We start from the raw sequence: 27,517 nt of genomic DNA on the forward strand, positions 1-27,517 counted from the left end.
TTGCTGGTTCCTTCTCCCTAAATGCAGCACCTTGCATTTGCCTGCACTGAATCCCATCCTATTCTCATCCACCCACCTCTGTAACTTGTCTAGATCTAGCTGGATTCTGTCCCTCCCCTCCAGCATGCCCACCTCACCCCACAACTTGGTGTCATCAGTGAATTTGGACAGCATGCTTTCCACACCCACATCTAGATTGCTGATAAAGATGTTGAACAGTACAGGCTCCAGGACCAAGCCCTGGGGTACTCTACTGCCCACATCCCTCCAGGTCAAAAACGACCCATCCATCACCACTCCCTGGGTGCGACCATCTAGCCAATTTGCCACCCATCTGACTGTGTAGGCATCAATGCTGCAATCACCTAGTTTTTAAGAGAATGTGCTGGGAAACCATGTCAAAGGCCTTCTTAAAGTCCAGGAAGATGACAGCTACCCTGACACCCTCGTCCAGGGACTTCGTGACCTGATCATAAAAAGAAACCAGGTTAGTCAGGCAGGACCTGCCGTCAATGAACCCATGTTGGCTGCCCCTGAGCATTACCTCCCTGGCTGGGCCCTTGCAGATGTGCTCCTTGATAATTTTCTCAAAGGTCTTCCCAAGGATTGAGGTAAGATTGACTGGCCTATAATTGCCGGGGTCCTCTTTTCTTCCCTTCTTGTAAATGGGGACCACATTGGCCCTTTCCCAATCCTCTCGTACCTGGCCAGTACCCCATAAGTGCTCATAGAGCCGTGTCAGGGTCCCCCCTATGACTCCCAGCAATTCCCTCAGCACCCTTGGGTTAAGAGTATCTGGACCTACTGATTTAAACATGTTCAGCCCCTCCAAAAGTTCCCTAACTAGGTTGTCCCTCACCCTAGGCATGGTGTTGCCTCCCCTGGGTCCATCTGCAATTCTAGTGGGGGAGATGTTCCGGTCCCCGTTCAGGAATATGGAGGTAAAGAATTTGTTAAAGAGGTCAGCTTTTTCGATTGCCAAGCCTATCCCGCAGGGGCCCCACGTTACCTGGTGCCCTCTTCTTGCTTCCTATGTATTTTTAAAAGGACTTTTTATTATCCTTAATTCTGGTCGCTAGCTCTAGCTCCATCTCTGCCTTGGCCTTCCTAACAGCCTCCCTGCAGTCCCGAGCAACAGAGGTGCAATCCTCCTGGGTGATAACCCCTTGCTTCCACAGTTTGTATACCTCCTTTTTTACCCTCGGGCATCCCTAGATGCCTTTGCTGATCCACGGGGGTTTCTTAGCACTTCTGCCCCCCTTGGTGCACACTGGGACTAGTTAAAGTGGTGACTGATACTGCAAGACAGTTTGTTCATCACTGATGTATACTAAGAATGGTTTGCCTGTAGCCTTCCGACTACCTTCAAATAAACTATATTGTGGCCAGTATGCCTGTCACAGCCTTACTCTTACTCTCACTCTTGCTCGCATGAGAGTGAGGCATGACTCTTAAGCAATTCTGTCATGTATATTAATTGCGAGAAGCTTAGTAATAAATTGTGTAATCTGATTTGCTTTGAAAATATCATTTTTTCAACATCGCCAGTTTAAAGCTGTGTAATTTCTTTGGTTGGAAAAACATTTTCAATATTACGTTTCCCTTCTGTTTCAGAAGTTTGAAAATGGTAGTTTCTCATGAAACAAAAACATCACATCATGATCAGCTGTGTATGAAAGTCCAGTGAACTAGTAGCAAACTTTAAGCTCTTCTCTCACTCAAGGAGAAACACACCACATCAATTTAAACCAGCTTAGGGTTTCTTTTGAATAGTTTAGATTAGGGATTTAACCTAGTCATCATGGAAGCCAAAGGGAATTCTGCTGTGGACTTCAATAAGATAAAGGTTATGCCTCACAAGAAGTTGCTGGCAAAATATTTTTCAATGTCTTTAACCTCTCCCCACCCACACAGTTTTAATAAAACTTTAGAAATTTGACTATAAATATTTCCTTACCAAAGGCCGTTTGTTCTTCATTATGTGGATACACTGGTTTATTATTTAAAGCTGTTCATGAACCAGGCAGCTGGGATTGTTATATTAATTGATTTTTGGGGGGGAGGGGGGAGGGAAAGTACTTGGGCTACACTTTTTTTTTTTTTAACAAAACAGTACAAGGACTTTGCAATTAGACTTTGTAGTGAAAACTTGGGTGGTACAGGCCACTAACCTGCTTAGTGTGGCAAAGTGGTATAAAAACGATGATGCTCAAGAAGGAGAGCAGACAAGAGCAGAATTTTCAAGATGCCCAAAAGGTAGACGTCTTGCAGAACCCATATTACTTCAGTTAGGTTGCAATCCAAAGGATGTTGCTGATTTATGGAAGGATTCATGGATAACTTACCTAGCAGCAAGGTATCCAAGAGCTTCTTTCTACAGGACAAATGTCTCCCCATTAGAACACCCCTCTCAACACAGAAATACAATATGGGAAATATTTAAATGAAAAAGAAAGGATATTTGGACGCCTTATTCATGCCATGATCAAGTTGGGTTTATGGGTTTAGACCATGTTGTCCACTTTGGACACTTCTATCCTTATTTCTATTCCATTTTGGAATCTGAACAAAGTCTACATAGATACTGATAAGAAACATGTGCATATGCCTTTTCAAAGATAGCAAAAACAGATTCTCCATAACAGGGCTCAGTAAATGGCTGGCGGGCCGCATGCAGCCCATGGAGCTACTAGATCTTTGCCCTGCCTGTGGCTGTGCGGGGGCTGAGCAGCAAGGAGCTGTGCTGGGGCAAGAGAGCTGGAAGTTATGTCCATACTAGTGCTGCTTCTCTTCGTGCCCCCCGCTCTTCCCCAAGGTTGCAGCGTGGGTGCAGCTTCCAGATGGAGGAGAGCTGTGTCCAAGTCAGGGAGCTGGATGCTGCAGCTGCTTCTCTCTGTCCTCCCTTTCCCTAGCTGCAGTGTGAGTGCATTTTCCAGCTGGAGAAGAGCTGCACCCGGCCTGGGCTGTATGGGTTGGGGAGGGAGGTGGCAGGGAGGAGCAGGAGCAGGGTGGAAGCAGCTCCCAGCTCCCTGGAAGTTGTGTTTGCATTGCAGTTGGGAGAAGCCATGGTGGTATGGGCGCAGGTTTGGTCAGGGCACAAGTCCCAAGCTGCCGGCTCCCTCAGCAGCTCCATGCAGCACTACACTGTTCCAGGGGCAGGGGCAAGAAGCAGAAGATGGGCGAGGGTGGGGGAGCCCAGAGACTCAGGCAGCAGCAGCAGCTGGAGTGGAAAGGAGGAGCTGTGTCTGGACAAGGTGGGGAGCGGGAGAAAATGCAGGTTACCCCCTTGGAGGTCCCATGAAGCCTGCAGGCTGCCCGTTGGACAGATCTGTATTAATTTTTTTTTCCCTGCCTGGTGTTTGCCCCCAAAGACGGTCATCACATCCCCTCTCACGCTGTTTTGCTAGGCTAAATAAGGCAAATTAATTTAGTCTTCTTTTGTAAGACAGACTCTCTTTCACCCTGGCCATTTCTATACCTGTTACAGCTTGAGTTCATTTTTCTTGAACGCAGGTGACCAAAACCATTATCCCAGATGTGGCTTCACTAGTGCCTTGCACAATAGCATTAATAGTTCCTTACAACTATGGAAAATATCTGGATGGATATATCCTAGCATTGCATTTATTTTTTCCCCACAGCTGTGTAGCTCATAGTCAATCTACAACTGGCTGGTAATACCCAAGTCCATCGTTTGCAATCATTTTCCACTAATAAGTTCCATCTAAAAATGGAAGTTCTTGTTATCAGTCACCAAATGTATAGCCTCCCATTTCACTGTCAAATTTCATGCCATTTCTAATAATCCAGTCTTCAAGTTCAATTATTTCTTCCTGTATGATATCCCAATCCTCTATTGCACTGACTGCCCTCAAACATTGCATCATTGGCAAATTTTATTAGCACAGCCCTGCTTTTTGTGCCAAGGTCATTTATGAGAGTACTAAGCAAGATCTATTTAATTCAGTAGTGATCCTTTTAGGAACTTCAGGAAAACCTTCTCTTCATCGCAACAATTTCCCTTTCAGTATTACCCACTGCCATATCCTTTTTGGCTAGTTCCTTATGCACATCCTCTCTCTCCCACTAATGTCTGCTTTCTTCATCTTAACTAATAGTTTTCCATATTGCATCCCATGAAATGCTTAAGAGAAGTCTGAATCTACTGAACTTCCTTCATCACCCCTTTTAGACTCAAGGTGCACCTTGGAAAATGTCAGTTCTGAATTTTCATTCCTTTTTTCTTTTTTTACTACAGAAAAATAATAGATTATTTCTTCTGTTGCAAAGAACTCAGAAAGCACAGCAGGTAAAATTGTTTTTAACACTATATATTTCTATTTGAAACCTCTGCGTTTATTTTGTGAATCGTGTTTGCAAACCTAACACTGGTAACGTTGCATAGCACCCGTGAAAGGATCTCAAGGCACCCCAGAGTGCTGCAACACTCTAGGTGTGAATTGCTGATCTAGAAATTCAATTATGTCATCAAAGAAAGGTATTTTGCTAGCATAATCTGGTTTTGGTTAATTCAGGTTACGTGTTTTCCCATTGTTCACATCTCTCTACAATTTTAATTCTTCATTTCAAAATGTATTGCTACGCTTTGTATATTATTAGGGTCAGACTAATTGACCTGTAGTTGCCCAGATCACGCCCCAACTGCTTTATAAATATAGATACTAAATTTATTGTTCTTTGGTCATCCTGTATTAATCCAAACTTGGTAGATTAAAAACATATATGATCCCAGACCTGTAATGTCATGCGTCAGTTCTCTGAGAATTTTAGGCTGGAGGTTATCTGGTCCCCCCGACTTAACTGTATTAGGCTCTTTGAATTTTGCTTCCACCTCACATGTGGTAGTGTTCATTTCTATTAGCCACCCTCCTTTACCCTCCATCATCAAAGTCAAAGGCCACCAGGAAAGCCTGGGTCTTCCCATATACAATAAAATAGTCTAAATAAAACTCCAGACTTAAGCACTGAAACTTTCTGGCCAGGTCATCTCTGAGCTGGAATGGACATAAACACAGTTTCCTGGTTCGAACAATTCAGATAACTACTGCCAGATATAATCTCCCTTTATTTTTGCATGGCTCAGATTCTGTTCTCAGTCAGGACCTAGCAACACGAGTGCCAGAAGAAAGTCTGTTCTCAGTCGTGTTTGTACCCAAGTTTGACAGGCTCAGTCAGTTCGGATGAACAGTCAAATATTCAGAAGCTTATCAGGACCTCTCTATCTTTTACTTACGTGATTGATAAATAGGCTAAACATTAGCAAGCTACCTCATGTTGCAGTAGTCATAGCTTGGCTTGATTTGGTAAACTAAATGTCATTTGTTCCATTAAAAAAAATCCCTGAATCTATAAACATTCATTTACAACTTCAACATTACTCAATGACTTCCTAGCAGGAAAACAAACAGATTTCTGCTCACCGCAGCTATAGGGGCTGAACTTGCAATTCGTGCGTGTACAAATGACCTTCTCGTGCAAGCACTCTTACCGAACTGAACGAAGTCACCTGCGCAAAGGATCACTCGTGTGCATAAGAGACCAGATCTGGCACACACTGAAGTCAACACATTTTTTGCTCTCAGCTGAAATGGTAATTTTGGGCAATAGGGCACACACAAACACTCACCAGCGCTATGCCTCTTTCACTCTGAAATTCTTTGCACCACAAACAAAAATCAAGAGTACAGTTTGTGATGGGTGGAGGAATGAAAACCCAGCAGGCAGATTTTTTAGGGTATTAAAACCAATTTCAAAGTGAGTAAAAATTAACAGAGTCCAGGCAGCTGGCTGCCACTTTCACCAAATCACCCAAATTACAGCACAGCAAAACCAACACTCTCGTATTTCTAAAGTGGAAGTCCTTTAATTGCATATGCTTCGGGATCCATTGGTTAGCTAACATACAGTTGTGGCCATCAGGGAAGAACAGAGAAGGAAGACGTTTATTGTAGGAGATGACACACTGTTTACAGTGGCACATTCTGCTCTTCCTCAGCTTTGTCTGTTGGACAAACAACAGCTGTGCTAGGATATTTAAAGTTGGGATGCTCTTGATTTTGATTCGGGTCCAAACTTTATCCTGATTAAATGACATTAAGTTCATTTACAAGCAGAAGCTTGCCGTGTAGGTCAAGTGAGTTTTGCAAATGTCGTTTCCAGACTTTCTTTTTTTTTTTTTAATTTTAATTTAAAAGTTGAATCCCTTTAAGAGCCAGTGTTTCACAGCTTGAACAAGTTGGCTGCTTTTTAAACAAGCAAAGGAATTTTTTGGAGGCTCGTTAAAAATGTTTCTAGCGATGTCTTAATGCATTTCAGTACATTTTGAGTATTTATTACCTATGAGATAAAAACAGTATCTTGAGATAAAGTTCAGACTAAAATAAAATGCTCCATCACAATCAGCAATCTGATTTTTCTCCCTGCATCATACCAGATAAGGGTGGCTGCCTCCTGGACCACATCACAATTCTGCCAAGCACATTCATAAAAGGCTATTCACTTGCTGTGGCTTGTAGATGGGCTAGGTGAGAAGCTGGGAACTTGCTTAATTTGTTTTTAACAGCTGATTTTGAGGTGGCAATAACAGCACAAACAAGGGAAGTATATCTTACAATAACCCCATGCGAGTCTCGGTCCCCTTCTTGTACCAGGACTGTCTATAGTGGCAGGCTTTGCACCAGGACTGTCTATCAATCTGTTCCCACATCTAGGCTAGACAGGGATATTCCTTTAGCTCAAAAAGCTAAACCAAAAAACTCAACCAAAGATGTTGTTACAAGTGGTGGACCGTCTGGGGATATGACTGCTGCTGACCTCTGAAGTTCAAGATAAGCTCATTGTCAGTTATACGGGTTACACAAGAATCACGGGAAAGTTACATTCGCACTTCACCCCACATATAAAAAATATGCTTATATTAATAAGAAATATGCTTATGACTGCATGGTACAAAATTTCCCATTTTTCATATTGCCCTGGTGGATAGCAAACGTTATTTGCTGTCCACTGCTTCATTTACATGCACTGTGGGGCTTTAGCTAATTTTATAAATTTTGTCCAGCATTTAGGAATCTCTTCGCCCAGCTGATTCTGGTTGGGTTAACAAATTTCCATAATACCAGCAGTATGATTTTCCAGAGGCAAGTGAAAAGTAAAGGCTATCTTCTCCCGGTGGAACTGCAATCAGGATTAGAGCAGACTGGCAAAACTAGGGGTTAGTTTTCGACTTGTAATCTTTGCCAGATGGGTTGGGGGTTTGCAAAACCAAATCCAGGATTTTTGTTGGAGGTTAACTCAATTGCATCTGAAACACTTGCCGTTCAGGATCTGAGTGTGGGGAAGAAATTCAGACAGGGTTACATTAGAAAGCATGCAGACAGAATAAAACTACCCAACATTTAAACAGTATTCTGGCCAGTTATGAATGTCATGGCATCCTTATTGATGATGTCGTAGGAACAGACAGTTCAACCAGGGGATCTTACCACACTTTCAGATCTCCTGTGAAATATGAATTTTCATTTCCACCTAGGAGAAATATTAGTCTTTGCACTCTTCTATGCCTGCAGAAGGGTGTCTGTGCCTGAAAGCTTGCAAATAAAGACTTTTTTTTCCCCAAGTATCTAGATGGTACAATAAGAGACATTGCCTCTGCCATGAGTTCCGATTCCTTTAGGAACAGACTCGGCATTTTGCTTTCATAGCTAGTAAAAAACATTAGCAGATCTTGCTTCAGTAGATCCCAATATTAGGGAGAAAATTCAGCTTTACAAATTATTGGTTCAAACACACAGGTTTCATACTGATTTGTCAGAGAACACCATCTGATTTCTCATATACAATATACACTGGCTAGAACACAGACTCTGACACTAGCCACCACAGTTTAACAGCAATGTGGGGGGTCTATCCTCAATGAACAGGCAATGTGAGAGTTGGCTCTATGCATCTTGTCAACATGATTCAGCTGGGAACAGTTTTCATTTTTCAAAGGGTTGACTCAGAGCAATGCCAGCACACAAGGACCAGATAAATGGCTTTTGCCCACTGACCAAGTCATCCCAACGATTCTCCCGACCACAAATGACAGATGGTTGCAAAGTGACTGCTCAGCCACAAAAGCATGACTTTGAGAATTCAGCTTTTCCAAAAAAAACAAGCATGCACTTGTCCTCAAGTGCTAGCACTATTAAAAAGATGAGCAGTGCACTTAGTGAACCTGACCTGTATCAGAAAATGTGCAACTTCAGCAGTCAAAAGAGTGCAGAAGACTACCCAGAGATTTATTCTAGGGCACCGATGGGTAGAGTAGAGCAGACTCTGTGTCATGTCCAATAGGATATCATGCAATTTGACATCACTGTGATCCTCAGTAAGTGTTTATTTAACCAGCATTTGTATTATAAACAGCAGGCAAGGGATTAGGAAACAAGGTTTGAGCAGATCGTGAGAAAATGCCATTTACCCCGAGACCACAGCAAAGGCGCTCTTATAATCAAGGCAACTGTATGATGTTTTAGATTCAACTGGCACACTGCATTACAGTAATTGAAGAATGCTTATTAATAATAAAGCTGGATTATAAAGCTCTAATTCACGTAACAAGGTCATTGGTCTGCTGTTCAGAACTTCCATCAAAATGGACCGCGGGATTGTGTAAAACGGGCTTGTGCAGAAAGCGCATTGGCCAACGTACTTCTCAGCTTTCTCAGGACTAAGACACAAAGTTCATCAGAGACACTGACTGCACACTCTCTGAAACAACAATTACATATTGATTTCTCTGGAGACTGGATTAAGTATCGATTATGCAAGATATAAAGTGAAGGTTTAAGTAACACTATCACCACTAGATAAAATAGTGCCCGTAGAGTAGTGAAATCAATAAAAGGGGAACACAAGAAATTCATCCAGTCAAAGGGCGAAATCTAGAGGCGTGCTGATATATCAGCGCCGTATCGGATTGGCACCAGTAAAAAGAAAATTAACATTGTTGGCTGTCGGCTTTTTGGGGCCAGTGTAGCCAATAACGTACCAATAAATACAATATGCCTTCTGGACACAGCCCCTGGAGGCTGTATGCATGCACAGCCACATGCATGCACACAGCCAGGAATGCAGCCAGGCAGTGTGGAGGGAAACAGCCTGCAGGTAAGTCTGTTGAAGGGAAGGGGCGTGGGGGAGCAGATCGGGACCCCCCCAGCGAGGGAGGGAGTGGGGCAAGGAGAGGAATGGGACACTGGGGGAGGGAGTCTGACAAAGCTGCAGGCGGCTTGTCCGAGGGAACAGCATCCTGGTGCTTAAAAATGGTGGTGGGGGTGCTTGAACTAAAACTCAGCAAATTAACTTTAGTTCAAGTGCTGCCACCACCATTTTAAAGTGCCAGGATGTCTTACTTGCAGGGTGCTGCTCTCCATGCTGCCCAACTGCATTCCTGTAAATTGTTTATTGGATTGGTACCAGCCAATATACCTGGTGAATAATTGGCTATCAGTATGGGCCAAGAAAATCTTTATTGGTGCACACCTGGTGAAATCTTAGCTCCATTAAATCAATGGCAAAACTCCTCCTGATTTCAGCATGATCAGGATTTTCCCCACAGCATGAGACGTCTCATGATTGTAAAATGAATCATTAAAAGTGAATTCTGACCTGGAGGGTTTTGTCTTCTGCTGTGGCAGAGGTCCCAGTCTTTTTCCTGAGATCCTCTGGGCATATATTATCCAGCTATTGCCCTGGTAAGGTGGCAGGGTATTGGCAGTGCCCTTGTTTCTCCTGCTTATCAATGGTATGTTCTTGGTGTTTTACGCATTTTGGGTATTGAGTGGGAAGGTCTGAAGTCGTGATTTTGGGAATTTCTTGGTTAAATGACTGCCTGAGAAGACAGAGGACTGGATTTGATAGCCAAGAGTCCTTTCACTGCTAAATAACCCTCAGCTAGCCCGTTATGTTCACATGAAGCACTATGTTGCTTCCTTTGTGTGCATCATAACTACAGTGCTGGCTGCTTTGCCACTAGTCTGGCTGGGGGACTCCTGTGCAGTCTCAGAAAAGTCCAGAGACTAGATCTGCAGACTGCCATTCCCTTTGGGACATACGCCTGTCCTACCCATGTGCGTTTCAGGTGTGCCCTATGGCAATGCCTCAAGAGGCACAGACGGTGTCTCATGAAAGGGCATGTTCTCTGTAGCGGGGCTGGCAAAACACTGCTGGTAAGTGTTCAGAGAGGCTGATGCATGTGCAACGGACTGAATTCACTAGGGAACAAGCATCTGTGGAAAGCAAGGCCAGAAAGTTCATCCCTCTGGAAACGAAGTCTGTTTTGGGATACATTAATCTGCTTCTGCCGCCAAAACATCTTTCAGCTGACAGCAGTTGCTACCTCCGAGTGGGCCAAACACATGGCTCTGTTATAGTTGCTGTGCTGCAAGAACACCAAGTGCGCTCTGGGAAGGCAATTGCTTCTGAAGGGGCTGCAGCAGCTGGCTGATGGCGTGGGGGTGCCTTCAGCTGCCCTTGGCTGGCTGCTGACAGCAGGAGAGCTCCGAATCCATCCGGAGGAAGTGCAGTTACTCCCACAGCAAAGTGGAGGGCTCTTGCACCTCAGAGGGACTTGGAGAAGCTTTGCTGGCAAAGCTTCTCGGTGTAGACATGGCCTCAGGCTTAACTTGCAGAGCTGTTGTGTAGGAGCTTTCCTTCTTCTGCCAGAGCTTCACTTTTTGTTCTGGCCTGCTCCAACAAGCAAGACGGCAGCTTCCCTACAAGGCTTTTAGTAAAACTAAACGGATAGAGCAAGGAGCCTCAGCACTAAGGGTCCAACTCTTATCATGGTATGACCTGCCCCTGCATAAACGGGATAGAGCCGGGATCATTAAAGGGTGATACATTAAGCCTTCCTCCTGGGAAACGGAAAGCAGCAGTCATCAGAGAGGATGACTAATCCGGCAGGATGAATGCGTTGAGTTTGCATTTATTTCACCAGTGTGGAATACAAGAGGAGGAAAAGAAGTCTCAAAGAGAGGATAACGGATGCATTTACAAGTGGAAGATAAGGTCCCGAGTACCAGCTTTAAAATGATACTGTGCAACAGTGCCAACTCCATAATGATGCACAATGATATGGGCTCTTGGAGCTGCTGAACTGGACTCAGGTGGGGAAGTTTGTCTTGCACAGAAGGTCAATACACTTCCCACCCGCATTAAAAGGAAATTTTTGCCAGAAAGAGACCAATATGACTGCAGACGACTCTTAGCTGGTATACAAATGGAAGGCCAGACACTGCTGGTCAGCCAATTTCCCCTTTACAGAACAAAGCCCTCCCTTCCTTATCCTATAATTGTTCGTAAAAACAAAAGGCACATTTTATTTAACAAAATATCCATTGCTCTCTTCTGACTAGAATATGAGAAACTATATACCCTTGTCTGGCTAACCTCCTGCAGAAAAGAAAAAAAAAATGCAAACATGGCTTTTATTCAGTGCATTTCCTAAAGGAAAGGAGAATGAACAGGAATTCAGATAAGAAAATGACCACAGTTGCTATTCTTTAATTTTTTTAAAGTGTATTAATGGGAATAACAATCCACATTAACCACCGTATTCAGTAACATTTTTAGTACTCACCTGAGTTTAAATATAAACTATAATGGCTTAGGGAGAATGTCTTAAGAGCCATTTCAAATCAATTTGCTTTTATATAGCATCTCTCAGACAAAGTACCACAAGATGCTTTGCGGTGTGAGCAAATAATGAGCTAATGATTTAGTAGAGTTGGGTATGGTGGCTCGCACACAGACAGCGAGGGAAAAATGATGCAGATAGAATGCAAAGCTTTAATTTAAAAGCAATGCTGAAATAAATACATTTCCCCAGCGAGGGGAAGAAGGCTAAGGCAGAAGCAGCCAAGCAGAAAGGAAAAGTGACATTTGGTTCTGTTATAACCTAACTGTTCTGTGACTACTGTTGGCACTTTTCCATCTCCAGATAAAATGGAACCTAAAACTGAGACAGCCCCACCAACTTGGGGGATAGATTTAGTGAACTAAAGCCCAGTGAATGAGATTGAGGCCTAAATGAGACCTGTGAGTGAAAACAGGGAAAAGAAGTTTGCAAAAATTCGCATGAGCATTTCTGCTATCCTGGGTCAGAATCGTAGAAACTGGACTTTCAGGAATGTTTTACTCCAAGATACTTTGGTTAATGCTCTTAGGCTAGGGACAGACATTACCAGTTTAAGTGATCAGAAACTGGTTTAAACCTGTAACACAACAGGTGTTCAGTGCACATGAACAAATTTGAAAATGGCTGAAACCAGTTTAAGATAAACCTGGTTGAATGTAGCATTGGACTTAAATAATTTGGGTGAAGCAGGTTTATGTAACGTCTGTCCCAGACCCCTTGCTGGTTTAAGATAAACTAGACTGCCCCAGCATCCTGACATGCTCTCTGGGCTGGGCTGGGCAGGGCTCCCTGCTCCTCAGCAGGACTGGCCCCTCCCCTCTGCTCTCTGGATGGAGCTCGGCACAGACATGCAGGCACAGCAGGTCTGCCGGCTTCTCCGTGTCCTCCTCCCTTCTTACCATTTGCTGCTTAAGCGGAGATCCTTTCCTCCACTCTCCCAAAGCACAAACTGTAGCCAGCACGTGGTATGCCAGCGAACGCTGTGTCAGGCTGATAGGAGAGTGTCCGCTTAGGGCTTTTTGGAGGTAATCAACAGTCAGATGGTAGTGTCCTTGCATTCCTTCCTCTGGAAAAGGCAGACAAGGTTCTTTGGGTAAATCTAATATCTTTTATTAGACCAACTAAATAGTTGGAAAATTTTTTCTTAGCAAGCTTTTGGGTTTAAAAACCCTTCGTCAGGCTGAGCAAGCGTCTGCAGTTGGTGCGTGCTCTTCCTGGATGAAATGAACAGTAAAGAAGCCAGAGGTATGCATTTTCCTTTGGAAAAAGCTGTTTAAGAAGAGCTTGTAATGAATGAGGCTTTGTTTTCTGATGGGGTCTTAAATGCTGATAACAGAGCTGATAAATGCACTGTTATCAAAGGGGGGGACCCCTCCCTAATCACATAGTTCTGCTGGGGCCTGGCCACTCCCCCCTCAGCTCAGCACCAAACAAGGGAAGGGAGGGCTACTCTAGTGCCCCTAGCTTGTAGCCTGGGCCACAGCAGGCACGTGCCTGCATTTCTGGGATGTCTGTTTGGTTACAAAACTGATTTAACCTAGCCAGTTTAGACTAACATGCAAAAAGCCTTAGCCTTGCCTTAATGACTAGCTAAATCAAGAAGCACAGTACTGAGTACACTGGCCATAGAGACTGAAAAAAGCCAGGTGTCAACAGGTCCCAAGTCAGGAAACCCTCTCTTGATGACAGCAGTGCAGATGGTTATTGCTCAGCTCTCAACCTCCTCTTATTGGTGAACATAATTGAGCAGGTTGGGGTGAGGCCATTTTAAATCCACTTGGGAGTCTTCAAATGGATATTCAGCTTGAATAGGGTACGGAGATGGCACTGTTTTCCTGGATACAGGTTTATTTCTAGTGGTGAACAAAAGATGTCTCTGTTAGTGCTCTTTGGTAAACGAGTCCTTGAAGTTTTGATTCACTAATGACCATGGGTGGATCCAGGATTTACTTAAGAAGGATGTGGCATACTACCTATCAGATCATGGGGGGATGAAAGCAAGGTGTGGCTGGAGCCTCTGGGTCAGCAGGGGACACCGAGGAGCGAGACAGCGAGCAGGCACAGGATGAGAGGGAACACCGACCCTCTGCCAACATTGCTGCTGCTGTCCCCAGCTAACCTGAGGCTGGGAGCCCAGTTGCATGGGGATCTGGGCTTAGCTGAGGACAGCAGCGGTGATGCAGTTTCCTTCTTCCAGTCTATGCTCCTTGCCCTTCTTCCTTGCAAGTGCCCCCCTCTGGGTGGAAGCAGGCACTGGAAGGAGGAACCTGTATGCTGCTGCTGCCCCAGCTGAACTGGGTTCATGGCACAGCCACTGTGCAGTGTGGGGCAGGGTTGGGACTCCCCCTGTGCCTGCATCAGCTGGGAACACCAGCAGGAATGTGCAGCGCCTGTTCCCAGCCAGTAGGGTGAAGAGAAGGCAGGGAGCAGGGGCTGGAATGAGGAACTTGCACACTGGCACCTGTCTTCTGTCAAGCCTGGTACCCCACACAGTTGCAGTCTGCAGTTTGAGCAGGGCAGGAGCAGCTTTGGGGCTCCCTTGAAACCTGGATCAGCCAGGAACAGCAGAGGAAGAGGTGCAAGGTGTGTATGTCTGCACCACAGCACTCTACTGGATCCATCCCTGCCTGTATCTCCTGCCTGGGAGAGTATGTGCAATCTTGAGCAATTCTGTTCTTTTCTGAAAAAAGTTCAGGTCAATTGTTCCTCTACTATAAGAGACTTCTTGTATGGAGGTCCCAAAAGCAGAAAGTATTTGAACCTGAATTCCTTGTCTATGCTTTAAGGCATAGGAAATTAAACAGAAAAATATAAACATGCCTAAAAGATTTTAATTGCTATTTTAATCACTGTGCCTACTTCTTCCCTCAAACCTGATGGAGAATGCATTACATTTGAAGGCTTGTCGAAGTCTAGCCCAGCCTGGTAGTTGGTATAGTAAAAGGCATCACCCACAAAAATCCTTGCCTCCTACATAAATATGAGTCCTTTTTTGCTGGTAAGGATGGTATCCTATCAAGACCTACTCAACATATTTAAGTACTTTGTGTGAGAAAGAGACTTGGGTAAATAGTAGATAACCTGTAGGGCTGGCACAATTAGGAAATATTCACTGAAAAATATTTTCTGCCACAAACTGAATGGCATCACCTCCAAAAGAAACCTGTATAACACAGTAAATTTTTCCCTGCATGACAAAATTGAAGGACTTAAGTTTAACAGAGGCATTAACTTCTATACACATGCAGGGAGCCCAGTCTAGCTTGTTGGAGCAGACTCGATTAACTGAATCTGCCGGAGCGTGCGAATTAACCTGCTCCAGTAGCCTCCAGCATCACACCCATCAGCGTCCCTGCGCTGAAAAATGGTGGTGGGGCGCTTTAAACTAAAGCTTGTCTGATGAGCTGTGCTAACTAAAGTGTCCCCCTCACACCTCCGGAGCATGTGTATAAGTGGCCTAACTCCCCACTGCCAAAGAACTGGAATGATACTGCAAAGGAATCACATTTTGATAGCCCTTTGTAGTCAAAGATCTGAAGGTATTTTATAAACAAGAACAAACTACCAGGTAGATAAGGATATTGTCAAAATGTTACATATGAGGAATAGGTATGAGAAATGAAGCGACCTGCCCCCATGCCACAGCGAGGATATGGTAGAGGGTATGGAGTCTCCAGTGCCTGAGATCCAGTAGTGTGCTCTATTCTCACACTTCCCCCGATGAGGAAGAAATAGGTTGACTTCAGCCTAGTTTTCACTGCACATTCATTCACCTCAAAAAATTAACCCAAAGTCTTTCTGCTACAAGACACTACTCAGGGAACTTGCTTAAGGGACTAGCACAGCAGCAGCGCTTTTGCTCAGCACTGAGATGAATTGGCCAAAATACGTTAGGAAGCCTGAAAAATGCCCAGCTGTGCATATCTCAAATCAGTAACTGCAGTCCTACTCAAGCACTTATTAAAATCGTTTCCCTCCTCCACAAAAAAGCAAAAGAATTAGGAACAAAGGCCTGAAAGGGTCCGTCTCATCATGAGGTTCAGTCTCATGCATTTGCAAGCTGCCAATTACCCAATGACTCTCCCAAATTGTCACTTCAAACTCTTGTGACCAACTATGAAGCATAAAACCAGAAATACCAAGACCCCTTATAACATGGTACAGATAACAGAAAGGCACACAAGGGCACTGCCGACACAACTGGGAAGTACTTGGTTACTGTATTCTCAGAGAAGCCTAGGAGGAGAATCATGCCTTGTGCTACAGAGGAAGGCAAAATGATTATTGCCAATCTGACCTGGGGAAAATGTGACCCAATACAAAAGGGAAATGATGGAACAAGCAGCTCACTAGTTCCTCTGGCCTTTCAAAACTCACTATTTGTCCCTTTTACTTTCTTAATAGAAACTTAAACCCAAACTACCACCATCGTAAAACAGAACTCAATGTGGAACATAATGCCCATAATGAATGGGTGGCAGCAAGTCATAGCAGCAGCAGCTCTTTCTTGTGTCCATGAGACTATCCAGGCTCAGTGAATGAAACCAGATTCCAAAGAGCTCTTCTGGATAAGTAAAAGTACACCATAACATTTATCCTAGGAAAATGACCGATGGAAAAAAAATGGTCTGCCCTGCCCCACTATCTCCAAAACATTTCAATGTTTATGTTATTAAATGTAGCATTTAAAAGGACATTTACAAAAAAAGTTTATTCATTATCCTGGGAGTCAAATCTGTTGTAAAATTGTCCAAGCAGTGGTTTAGGTACTCAGTTACTTTTATGAACTTTAAGGAACTTAGGAAAAAACTTAGGATCATTCTTGTATTTGAAGCTCAAATGCTTACTTGGCAGAGAAGTTTGGATGAAGATTAAACATGGTGAGAAAGTAGGGTTGCACTGATAGAGATTTTTGGAGCCGATACTGATAGCCCATTTTTAAGGAAGCATACTGGTTGATACCGATCCGATTTCCGATATGCAGCCCAGCAGCTTGAAGAGCAGCGTCCGGCTGGTAAATCTGTTGTGGTGGAAGGGAGGAGGAAGAGCAGCAGCCCTAGATTTCAGGAGGGCGGACTTCAATGAGCTAAGGAGAATAGTCAGGGAAGCACTGAGGTCCCGGAGGGGAGGGGAGCCAGGTTTCCAAGAAGAGTGGTCTCTCCTTAAGGAGACGATCCTCCAAGCCCAAAGGGAGGTAATCCCCACACAGATCAAAGGGGGCAGGAGGGCGCAAAAGCCCCCATGGCTCATCAAAAGCATCCGGGAATGTCTCTTAGCTAAAAGGGAGGCGCACACCCAATGGAAGGGAGAGGCCATCACCAGGGAGGACTATACTGCGGTTGCTTGGGGCTGCAGGGGGGCGGTCAGGAAGGCCAAGGCGGAGATGGAACTGGGACTAGCTTCCTGGATCAAGGACAACAAGAAGTCCTTCTTTAAATACATAGGGGGCAAAAAGAAGGTACTGGGTAACGTGGGGCCCCTGCAAGACACGCTAGGAAATTTGGTTGTCACACCAGACAACAAAGCTAACCTATTTAACGATTTTTTTGCCTCCATATTTCTAAGCAGGGACTGGAACAGCCACCCCCCCCGAACCCCCCTTAAACCCCAGGGGAGGCGCACCTAGGCCAAGGGTGAGTGAGGAACCAGTTAGGGAACTTCTAGAAGGACTGGATGTATTCAAATCCTGACAATCTCCACCCTAGAGTACTGAGGGAACTGGCTGAGGTCATTGCGGGACCCCTGGCACAGCTTTATGAGCACTCGTGGTGCTCTGACGAGGTGCCAGAGGACTGGAAGAGGGCCAATGTGGTTCCCATCTTCAAAAAGCAGAGGAAGGAGGACCTGGGAAACCACAGGCCAGTTTGTCTTACCTCAATCTTGGGTAAGCTTTCTGAGAGCATTATTCTGGCACATGTCCATGAGGGGCCAGCAGGGGAGATTATGCTTAGGGACAACCAACACAGGTTCATTAGAGGCAGGTCCTTTCAGACCAACCTGGTGACCTTCTATGACCAGGTCACCAAATCCTTAGATGCAGGGGTAGCAGTGGACATAGTCTTCCTGGACTTTATGAAGACCTTTGACACTGTCTCTCACCCCATTCTCATTGGGACTGGGGGACTGTGGTGTCAACACCCACAGTCAAATGGATCACCAATTGGCTGGAGGGCTGCACCCAGAGAGTGGTGGTGGATGGGTCATTTTTGACCTGGAGGGATGTGGGCAGTGGGGTCCCGCAGGGTTTGGTCCTCGGGCCCGCACTGTTCCAACATCTTCATCAGTGACTTGGACGAGGGGGTAAAAAGCACACTGTTCACATTTGCTGATGACATTAAGATGTGGGGGGATGTAGGCATGCTAGAAGGGAGGAATAGGCTACAATCAGACCTGGACAGGTTACAGGGGTGGGTGGATGAGAACAGGATGGGATTCAACACTGACAAGTGCAAGGTGATGCACCTGGGGAGGAAGAACCAGCACCATACCTACAGGCTGGGGAACTCCCTCCTTGTCAGTGCAGAGGCAGAAAAGGATCTTGAAGTCATCATTGATGCCAAGATGAACATGGGCCGGCAGTGTGGGGAGGCGGTCAGGAAGGCCAACGGCACCTTGTCATGCATCCACAGATGCATCTCAAGCAGATCCAAGGAGGTGATCCTCCCCCTCTATGCGGCACTGGTCAGGCCACAGCTGGAGTACTGCATCCAGTTGTGGGCGCCGCACTTCAAGAGGGATGTGGACAACATGGAGAGGGTCCAGAGGAGGCCACTCACATGATCGGGGGCAGCAGGGCAGGCCCTACGAGGAGAGGTGACGGGACCTGAACCTGTTCAGCCTCCACAAGAGAAGGCCAAGGGGGGATCTAGTGGCCTGTTACAAACTAGTCAGGGGGGATCAGCAGGCATTGGGGGAGTCCCTGTTCCCCTGAGCACTACCAGGAGTGACCAGGAATAAAAGTCACAAGCTGGCAGAGGTTAGATTTAGGCTAGCTATAAGGAAGCACTACTTTGCAGTCAGGGCGGCTAGGATCTGGAACTAACTTCCAAGCAAAGTGGTGCTGGCTCCTACCCTGGGGGTCTCTGGCCCCAGCCCGCCCCGGTCCATGCACAGATCTGGGGGCACATGCCTCTCCCCGTGCCCTCCCAGGGAGCGTGCAGCAGCAGGAACCACCCCACAACCTGCTGCGACTCCATCCTGTGTCCCACCATAGCTAGGCAGCATCTACTCCAGCCCCAGCCCTAGCCCCACTCGCTTCCTCACTGTGTGGGGCCTTGATCTGCCCCCCCAAGCGCTCTCCCCCTCCCCTTCCACCACAACAGACTTATCAGCTGCATGCAGCTCTCCAAGCTCTTGGATTGTGGCCCTTGCTGCCTATGTGCTGCACTGCAGCTGCACGCACACAGGGGGCATTTATCAGCCATGTTATCGGCCACATTAGGCCAATTTCTAATAAAGTCCATTTTTTTTATATCGGTCATGATCCAATATTGGACCAATGTATTGGTGCACTTCTATTAGAAAGTGATTGAAAATCAAAAGACAGTTAGTTCCAGCTGCAGCCCGTCCAGAGTTCTTGCAGCAGTCTTGTAGATCTGCGCAGAGTGCTATCCAGTGTACACAGTGTTACCCTGTGCTGTTCTCCATATTTCATAGACATTATTTTATAGACATTTGGGCTGGAAGGGACCCCAGAGGATCATCGAATCCAGCCCCCTGCCCCAAGGGCGGAAAGTCAGCAGGGATCATAGGATCCCAGCAAGATAAGGATCCAAATGTGTCTAGAAGGTGTCAAAAGTAGGTGCCTGAACCGCCTCTGGTGGCAGTCTATTCCAGACCTTGGGGGCTCGGATAGCGAAGTTCTTTCTTACGTCCAGCCTGAAGTGGTCACAGTGGAGTTTGTGACCATTCGTTCGATCTTGTCTTCCCTTGGGGGGCTCGGGTGAACAGACGTTCCCTCAGATCCTGATAAGCACCCCGATAAATTTATAGGTGGCCACCAGATCACCCCTGAGCCTGCGCTTTTCCAGGCTGAATAGCCCCGTTGCTTTCAGCCTCTGATCATATGGTCTATTTTCCTGCCCTCTGATCGTGTGCGTGGCTCTCCTCTGCACCCTCTCAAGCTTCTCCACATCCCTTTTGAATCGTGGAGCTCAAAACTGGACGCAGTACTCCAGCTGCAGCCTCACCAAGGCCAAGTACAGTGGGAGAATAACGTCCCGGGATCTGCCTGAGAAGCATCTATGGATGCAAGCCAGTGTTTTGCTCACTCTACTAGCCGCAGCATCACACTGAAGGCTCATGTTCATCTTGTGGTCAACCAGGACCCCCAAGTCCCTTCCATCTGTAGTGCTAACCAGTGGAGCACTACCGAGCCTATAAGCATGATGCAGGTTTTTCCTCCCAAGGTGGAGAACCTTGCATTTTTCGGTGTTGAACACCACCAGGTTCTCGTCCGCCCAGTTCAAGAGTTGGAAAAGATCCACCTGGACCACCCTCCTATGTGATGTGTGGATGCTTTATCCCAGAGTTTGGTGTCATCGGCGAACTTGGCCAGTCTGCTTCTGACACCAATGTCCACATCACTGATAACGATGTTAAACAGTATAAGCCCTAGGACACAGCCTTGTGGGACCCCACTGGTCACAGTGCACCAAGACGATTGGCTCCTGTTGACTACCACCCTCTGGGTCTTACTGTGGAGCCAGTTCCCCAGCTAGGGATCGTGGTGACGTCAAGGCTGCAGTTAGCCAGTTTAGCGAAGGGGTGATCGTAGGATACCAGATTGAAGGCTTTTTAAAGTCGAAGTATACGATGTTGATCTCTTCCACCTTGTCCAGGTGATAAGTCACCTTGTCATAAAAGGAAATGAGATTGGTTAAGCAAGACCTACCCATAACAAACTCATGCTGGGTATCCCTCAGGATATTGCCTTCAGCTAGTCTGTTAAGGATGGCCTCCTTGATAATCTTTTCCAAGACCTTCCCTAGAAGGTATGCTGAAGCCCATCAAGGAATTGATAAGAAAAGGAAATAATCCTAAACCTGGACCTCTGATGGCTGAAGAAAGTGGCCAAAGAATAGTAGTCCATTTTTATACTATACAAAATAGTCACCTCGGATATATGAACAGTGAGTTTCATTCACCTCTCATCAAGATGCAATGCTCACCGCGATAAAACTGCCATTTGCTAACACCTTCCAGACTGTTCTGTAGGAACTAAATATGTAATGTCAGCAATTGTTGACTTTTTAATGGTAGTCCCCGTGTTAGAGATTTGTCACACCGTATGTGCATGACATACAGAAAAAGAAGAGACCAGGGAAACCCTCTATGCATCAGTGAGTAAACAAGGTCCATAGAAAGTTCATTATCTTTTAAAACCAACTTCTAGATTGAAATTTGAAGGCATTTATACTTGGCCATTTTCATAACAGTTTCTTTTTTGTTTCCAGAAGATTACCAATTTTTCTCACATACAACATGACCCAAAACAATATACAGTATGCTTTGTTTCTGAAAGGCAGAATGGAAGAAAAAAAAGATTTTTTCCAGTTATGCCTGCATAGAGCAGAGACCAAACCTAGTCTTCAGCTGACTCTCACTCCCTTTTTTGCTTAACTAAAGCTGATATCCCAGCTGCTGCTGAAGACTGCTCACCATGGGTGGATCTACGATTTTGAAAAGAGCTAAGGAGTTTTCATGGTTGTAAAATAGGAGGACAGAGACCACAAACACCTATCATGCAGCAAACTGTCCTAAGAAAGGCTAGCTTGATTAGTGGACTACCAAAACCATTAGAAAGGAGACAAACATCAACACCTGTGGAGTGAAAAATGGATAAGCCATTAAGTCAACTGACTCTTGAGCTGCCTGTGGTTAATAATGCCACAGCTGCTGCATCAAAGTGGGTGCTTCTATCTCAGGCAAAGAATCAGCTTCCCTTAATACGCACAGTTTTGTTGGGGGGGGATGATTTTTGGGAAAAAGCTATGCTTTGTATGCAAGAAAATATGGCAATACCAATAAACTTCAGACCACTAGTTTATAGATCTTATAACAGATCTGTTTAGCAAAGCTCTATCTTAAGTTTCTTCAATAATAGCATTTTTTGCTCCTTACCTCTGGGGTGAGGTATTTCATCATGATTTCCTTTCCTTTCTCTCCCAGTGTTTCATCCGGAGCAATTTCATATTCTGCCTGGAACAGATAAAAAGATCACCAGTATTAGCCCTCGTATTTCACCACTATAGCATGATTTAGGACATAACCTCAATTGAAAGATTCCAGGTGAATAATTTGGAAAACAAATATAATCTTCTGATGAAGACTGTAGAGCTGATTTGTACTGAAAAATGTAGACTTCAAAATGTTTTGACCAAAAATGAAAAAATTATTTTCTGAAATGAGCTGTTCTAAGTAGTGTGCATAGGAGTAGTTTCATTCATTTACACTTTACAGATTGTCAAGCTAATGTTTTGAAAATGTTTCATAATTAGGGACCACTCTCCAGGATCTTTACATGTTTTTACTTGCGGTGTGCTTGGAAATTAATTAGTCTAATGGATAGAGGAAGTGTATTTCTTTTGTTAATCTCTATCATGGGAAAACAATTTTACTTAGGAATAACACGAGCTTTCTCAGTAGGTAGAAAAACAGGTATTCCCATAGTTTTTCTTTCTTTCAGTATAAGACTTGTTTCTCAAAACTTACCTCTACCTCAAATAGATTCTGCTAATTATTTTTAGTGCTCGTTGAAGCAACCTCTTTAAAAAGGGAGATCTCTAAAAGATGGGGTGTTTCAAGGCCTGGTAAATTAAAAGGACAGGGCTATATTCAACACATATGGGAGTGATCTTTGATTTCAGCTATGCATTACAAAAGCATGTGCATACACTGTTTAGAGTTTTAAAATATTATCGAGTATCCTGCATGTTGTATCAATGCTGACCTGTGATGAATTTCAGGATAAATTTTATGTAAGAAACAAAAGAAAGTCCTAATTTTGTACTACAGAGACATAGTTCAGTAGTATTAGCTCAATAGTTCATAGTTCAGTGTCTCAATAGCAGAAATGATCAGAGTAGAGTGTGGGCCCCAGGGCAAATCAGCTTGTGGGGGCCCCACCTCTGGACGCGAGGAAGCCGGTGGCAGACTTGGCGGGAGCGTGGAAGCAGCCGGATGTGCCAATTTCAGCAGTGGATTTGGCGGCAGGTCTGAGCGACCAGACGTGAAGCCGGTGGCAGCATGGCATCGCCGCCCCGCTCTGCCTGGCTCCACAGGGCCCCCCCAAAGCACGGGGCCCAGGGCGGTTGCCCCAATTTGTGCCCCCTAGGGACAGCCCTGCTCAATAGCATACTATTGAGACATCGAGACAATGTTCAACACCAATGCAAGCTACAGCTTGCAGTCCCAGCTAAGACAATAACTAAATGATAATGAAAATTATAATAAAGAAGTAAGCTGGAAAGGATCTCAAGAGATTATCTAGTCCAGGGGCGGGCAATTATTTCGGGTGGAGGGCCGCTTACTGAGTTTCAGCAAGCCATCGAGGGCCTCATGACAGGCAGCCCAGGGCAGATTAATATTAATTTTCTAAATTTTTTAGGGACCCCGCGGGCCAGATAGAATGGCCTGGCAGGCCGCATCTGGCCCCCGGGCCACATTTTGCCCACCCCTGTTCTAGTCCATCCAAGGATCAAACAGCAACCTTGATGTTATTAGCACCACACTCTAACCAAGCCATGGGAGGGTTTCCCCGTGGGGTTTTTAGAGAAATTCTAATTTGCTACTGCCTGGGATGCAAAGCTTCAGTACTAGGCTCAAGAGGTTTTCCAGAAAAAAGTCAACACACACTTTATTTTTTTTTTTATGAATGCTCATATTAGAAAAAGGATCCCAGATCCGCTTGCCAAACCAGTTAAGTAACCTAGTCCAATACAAGCTGTCTGAGATAAATGGGGAGGAAGTAAAAGAAAACATAAGGTAAATCAGCCTGAATTGGCAACTACTTGGAAGAACAACCTTCAGAACCGCTGCCCGCTGCAAGACGTATGCACTGCTCTGAGTTTGGTACAATAAATCAGAGGGAAGGCTGTAATAAATATGCTAGCTACACAGACTCAGGAACAACATGAAAACCACAAAGTAGTAATAAAGGTATTACCCATGCTATCTGGCTGAGAAAATGGTATTACCCATTGTAGCTGAGGCTTAAATCTGCATATGTATCTACCAGACATAGCAGGTTGCTTGATAGTTTAGATTTAACCTTCAGATTTGGGATGGTAAATAATAATGACCACAAAGAAAAACTGTACTGTAGAGAAATATACGGACAAGAAAAAACCACAAATATAGTGCTTCTCTGTTAGTGACCATGTTGGGGATGAACTGATTATGTTCTCATAAAACTTAATACAAGGGTTTTCTTAATAAAAAAAAAAAAACTTTCATCCAATTTCCTATCCATTTAGACAGTATCTGAGTAGAGGTCATTTCAGCTCTTGAAAGTATGAACACACTAGGATGTTTATAGCATCTTAACAGCATTTTTCTCCCCGAATCTCTGCTGAAGGATAAAGCAACAATAACAAAAAGAGCAATTTTAAAAGGTCAGAGAAGCTACATTTTATCTGGGCACATAGCTTGTGATAATTTGAGATGCAGGCCAGGGGTTTTTAAATCCAAAATAAAGATTGCAATATACTGACTTTTAATAAGGAGAGAAAATATTTGTATTTAACTTTCTCGGCAGAAAGTGTAAAACAAAGAGCCAGAACTTATTGGTAATCTCTCAGCAGAAAAGCATTTGGGAGTAGAACTAAGCCCTCAATCCAGCAGAATTCATAAATCACCTAACAATTATCACTGATTTTTCCTTCAATAGCTTTTAGATGCTAAATATTTTCCCATCACGCTCAAAAAATTCCTCCAAGAAGTTTGACAAATAGAGCCCGTCACAGATTTTAGTGGAACGGCATTCATATCCAATGCTGCTGAGATAGTCCATATACTTTGAATTAGCATAATATTTGCTTTAATCAAGAATCCAGATGGCATTTTGAAAGTATGGAGAGTATATGGTGAATGCCTGGCAAGTACCCACTGCTGGCTACTGGAATTAGACTTTTGGATATTTGTGACCGTCTTGCTTACCAGCTGAAACAGAAGACAGAGTAGAGATTTTGGTTCATCTCAAGTAGAGGCAGCATGGGTTGCTGAAACAGGTCAGTTCTGATCTCTGCCATATGAATTAAATCTATTTTATGGCAATGGTGCTCATATGTAGCTACTGACTGGTGCCAAACAGTTTCAGAGAACTCTTGAGAGTCCTGGGTGCATGACTTCCCTTTACTGGCCCATGGGGATTGTGCCAAGTGTTTACTGGGGCATGCACAAAACATGGATCCCCATTACATAAGAGCCAGTATCTTCAAACATGAGTTTCTCTCTTACTATGACTTGATTATTACAACTCATTGGCTCTAGCAATGAGGATGCAGACCCTGAGAAAGCAACATCTGGTACAAAACACAGCAGCTTGCCTGCTTGGCAACCTAGGGTGCTGTGAACACATCTCAAAGCTCAGCTCTAAACTGGTTCCCTAGTAAACAGAGACCAGTTCAAAGTTCAGATGCTCAAGGGGGACTGTCTCTACTTAATAGGAGACTGACTCTCCTTTTGCCACTATCACATCCCTTTACTGTTATACTCCACCAGACGAGAGCGAAGTTGCTAACCAACAAACAAACCAGGGGAAGCCTGGCGAGAAGGACAATACCCTAAGAGACGCTGGACCACGCGATGGAACTCGCTTCTGCAGGAGACGGGCATGTTGGTGGATCTTACCGTATTCAAAGCTTAATGCAAACTTTTTTTTTAACTAACTTTTCTGTAATGTCTCATACACATGCATGCGCATGGAGAAAAGAAAAGGAAGACTGTTATAGTTATTTCTTTTTAAAATCTCAGGCAGGGCTTAGATACTTTGGTGAGATATAGAGGAGTTTGAAGGTCTGAAAAGGATCTGAAACTTTTAACTCTGGTGCGTGCTGAAGATTTTAGCTTATCTCAAGGGTTAGGAGTCTGGCTTCCTTTTATTTTGGTGGGGAGGGGGAAGGTTGCAGGAAGCAGGGTTTAGGGTTAGGCTTTAAAAAAGAAAGAAAGAAAAATATACATTGGTTTTATTCCTACTGCCATTTATATGCGTCTCAGCTAACGACAGGTATCTGTAGCAGACTACTAGAGAGTTGTGCAGCAACAGAGCTTAAATGACGTGACTAACATCGCACACAGTGGGCTGCTGGGAAGAGCACGAAGCTCTCTCGACTCCTGGTCTGGTGCTGGAACCACAAGACCCATCTTTCCTCAGTACTCAGAAAAGTTTGAAAGTACATAATAGAAATAACAGCACTGTTATTTAAAACGCAATTAAAACCATCTTCCCCATTATCTGTTTGACAGGCTGGTGTTTAAGGACTCCCACCCTGAGGTTTAGTAGAGTTTCCAGTGCTGGTCGGGCCGGACAGGGCCCTATTCATTGCTCAAAAAGGAGGCGAGGATTTATGATACCTCTGACTGCATGGGGTTAACAGGGGACAGGGCAGGACTTTTTTTTGTGGGTAGGCTGTGCTCCTTCAATCTGAATTGCGAGAGGAGCTGGGCAGCCCCTGTTTGAGATAAACTTTTCATCTCGCTGGGTTTTTTTTGAGGTAATAGTTACTTAAATGACTCGGACAGGCCACTGGCTGAAGTGATCAGACATAGCTATCTGCACTGATTATCAATACTAGTGAGGGGTAGGAAATTATCCGGTTTTGACGAACTGTTATTTCCTGATGCAAAAAGCCTCACTGAAAAAATCTTGATGAGGTTTTACATACGATTGCATGCAGTATAGCTTGTGTAGCATGCATGAAAAGCAAACTAAACAAATGAAATCAGCGTAGAAGAAAAAGGTAAGTACTAATAGCTGCCATTAAAAGGATATTTATCTAACATTTTACCTAATAAATGTATGACTACCTGATAAATTCCACATGGCTAGAGACAGGCATTCAAAAAGCCTGAGCCTGAATTGATTAAATCTTTGCGGGCTAGTTTAACCTGAAGCAATTGAACTGATTTGCAAGTGAACAGATGTGAATTTTTAATTCAGGAAATGCAGGCACATGCCTGCAGTGGCTCAGGCTAGAAGCTGAGGGGTGCTAGAGTGAGCCCTCCCTTCCCTTCAATAGTACTGAACTGAAGAGAGGGGGAATGGCCAGGCCCTGGCAGGATGCTCTGATTAGGGAGGGATATAAACCATAGGCAACATGTGGGGGGGGGGGGGACAGGGGGAGACATGCCCCCCCGAGCCTGGCTGCCGTTGAAGCCGTCGCCACCCACCCCTTGGCCCTGACTCTGCTACCGGCAGCTATGGGCGGTCCCTGCTCACCACTGCCGACAATATGGACGGCAGCTGCAGGCAGTCTCCGCTTGCCACCTGCCATCCCCCCCCACCAACGACACCGCTGGCAGTGGCTGCATCCCTGCTTGCTGTTGTCAACACCTCTGGTGGCAGCTGAGGGCAGTCCCTGCTCACCACCGTCGACAGGAGCGGTTGTCAGTCCCTGCTTGCTGCTCACCACCATGGTGCCCCCCCAGTTGCAGAAGGCACCTGTCGTACATGATTTAAACCCCCACCCCGGCCTGCAGAGTCCCCAGTTAGGGTGTGCCCAAAGAGGGAGGGGAAAGCAGCCCTTGCCAGGCTTTTCCCCACTTGCTGCTCAAGGGGCGGGGAGTGTTGCCAGACCCCAGGCCCTGGTTACAACT

The 27,517-nt window shown here is 45.0% G+C and overlaps 1 protein-coding gene across 4 annotated transcripts in view; it reads right to left on the bottom strand.

The window, feature by feature from the left end:
• GRK5 (G protein-coupled receptor kinase 5) overlaps positions 1 to 27,517 on the bottom strand; it is a 251,945-nt gene that overhangs the window by 60,082 nt on the left and 164,346 nt on the right. For all 4 annotated transcript variants that reach the window (XM_090056906.1, XM_090056909.1, XM_090056907.1 and 1 more), the window contains one exon: positions 21,824 to 21,901. In XM_090056906.1, the coding sequence (XP_089913032.1) occupies positions 21,824 to 21,901 (78 nt within the window). The remainder of the gene's footprint in view (positions 1 to 21,823; positions 21,902 to 27,517) is intronic.

This window comes from Crocodylus siamensis, chromosome 7, assembly GCF_052110815.1.
Source record: "Crocodylus siamensis isolate JL-2025a chromosome 7, ASM5211081v1, whole genome shotgun sequence".
Lineage (NCBI taxonomy): Eukaryota > Metazoa > Chordata > Crocodylia > Crocodylidae > Crocodylus > Crocodylus siamensis.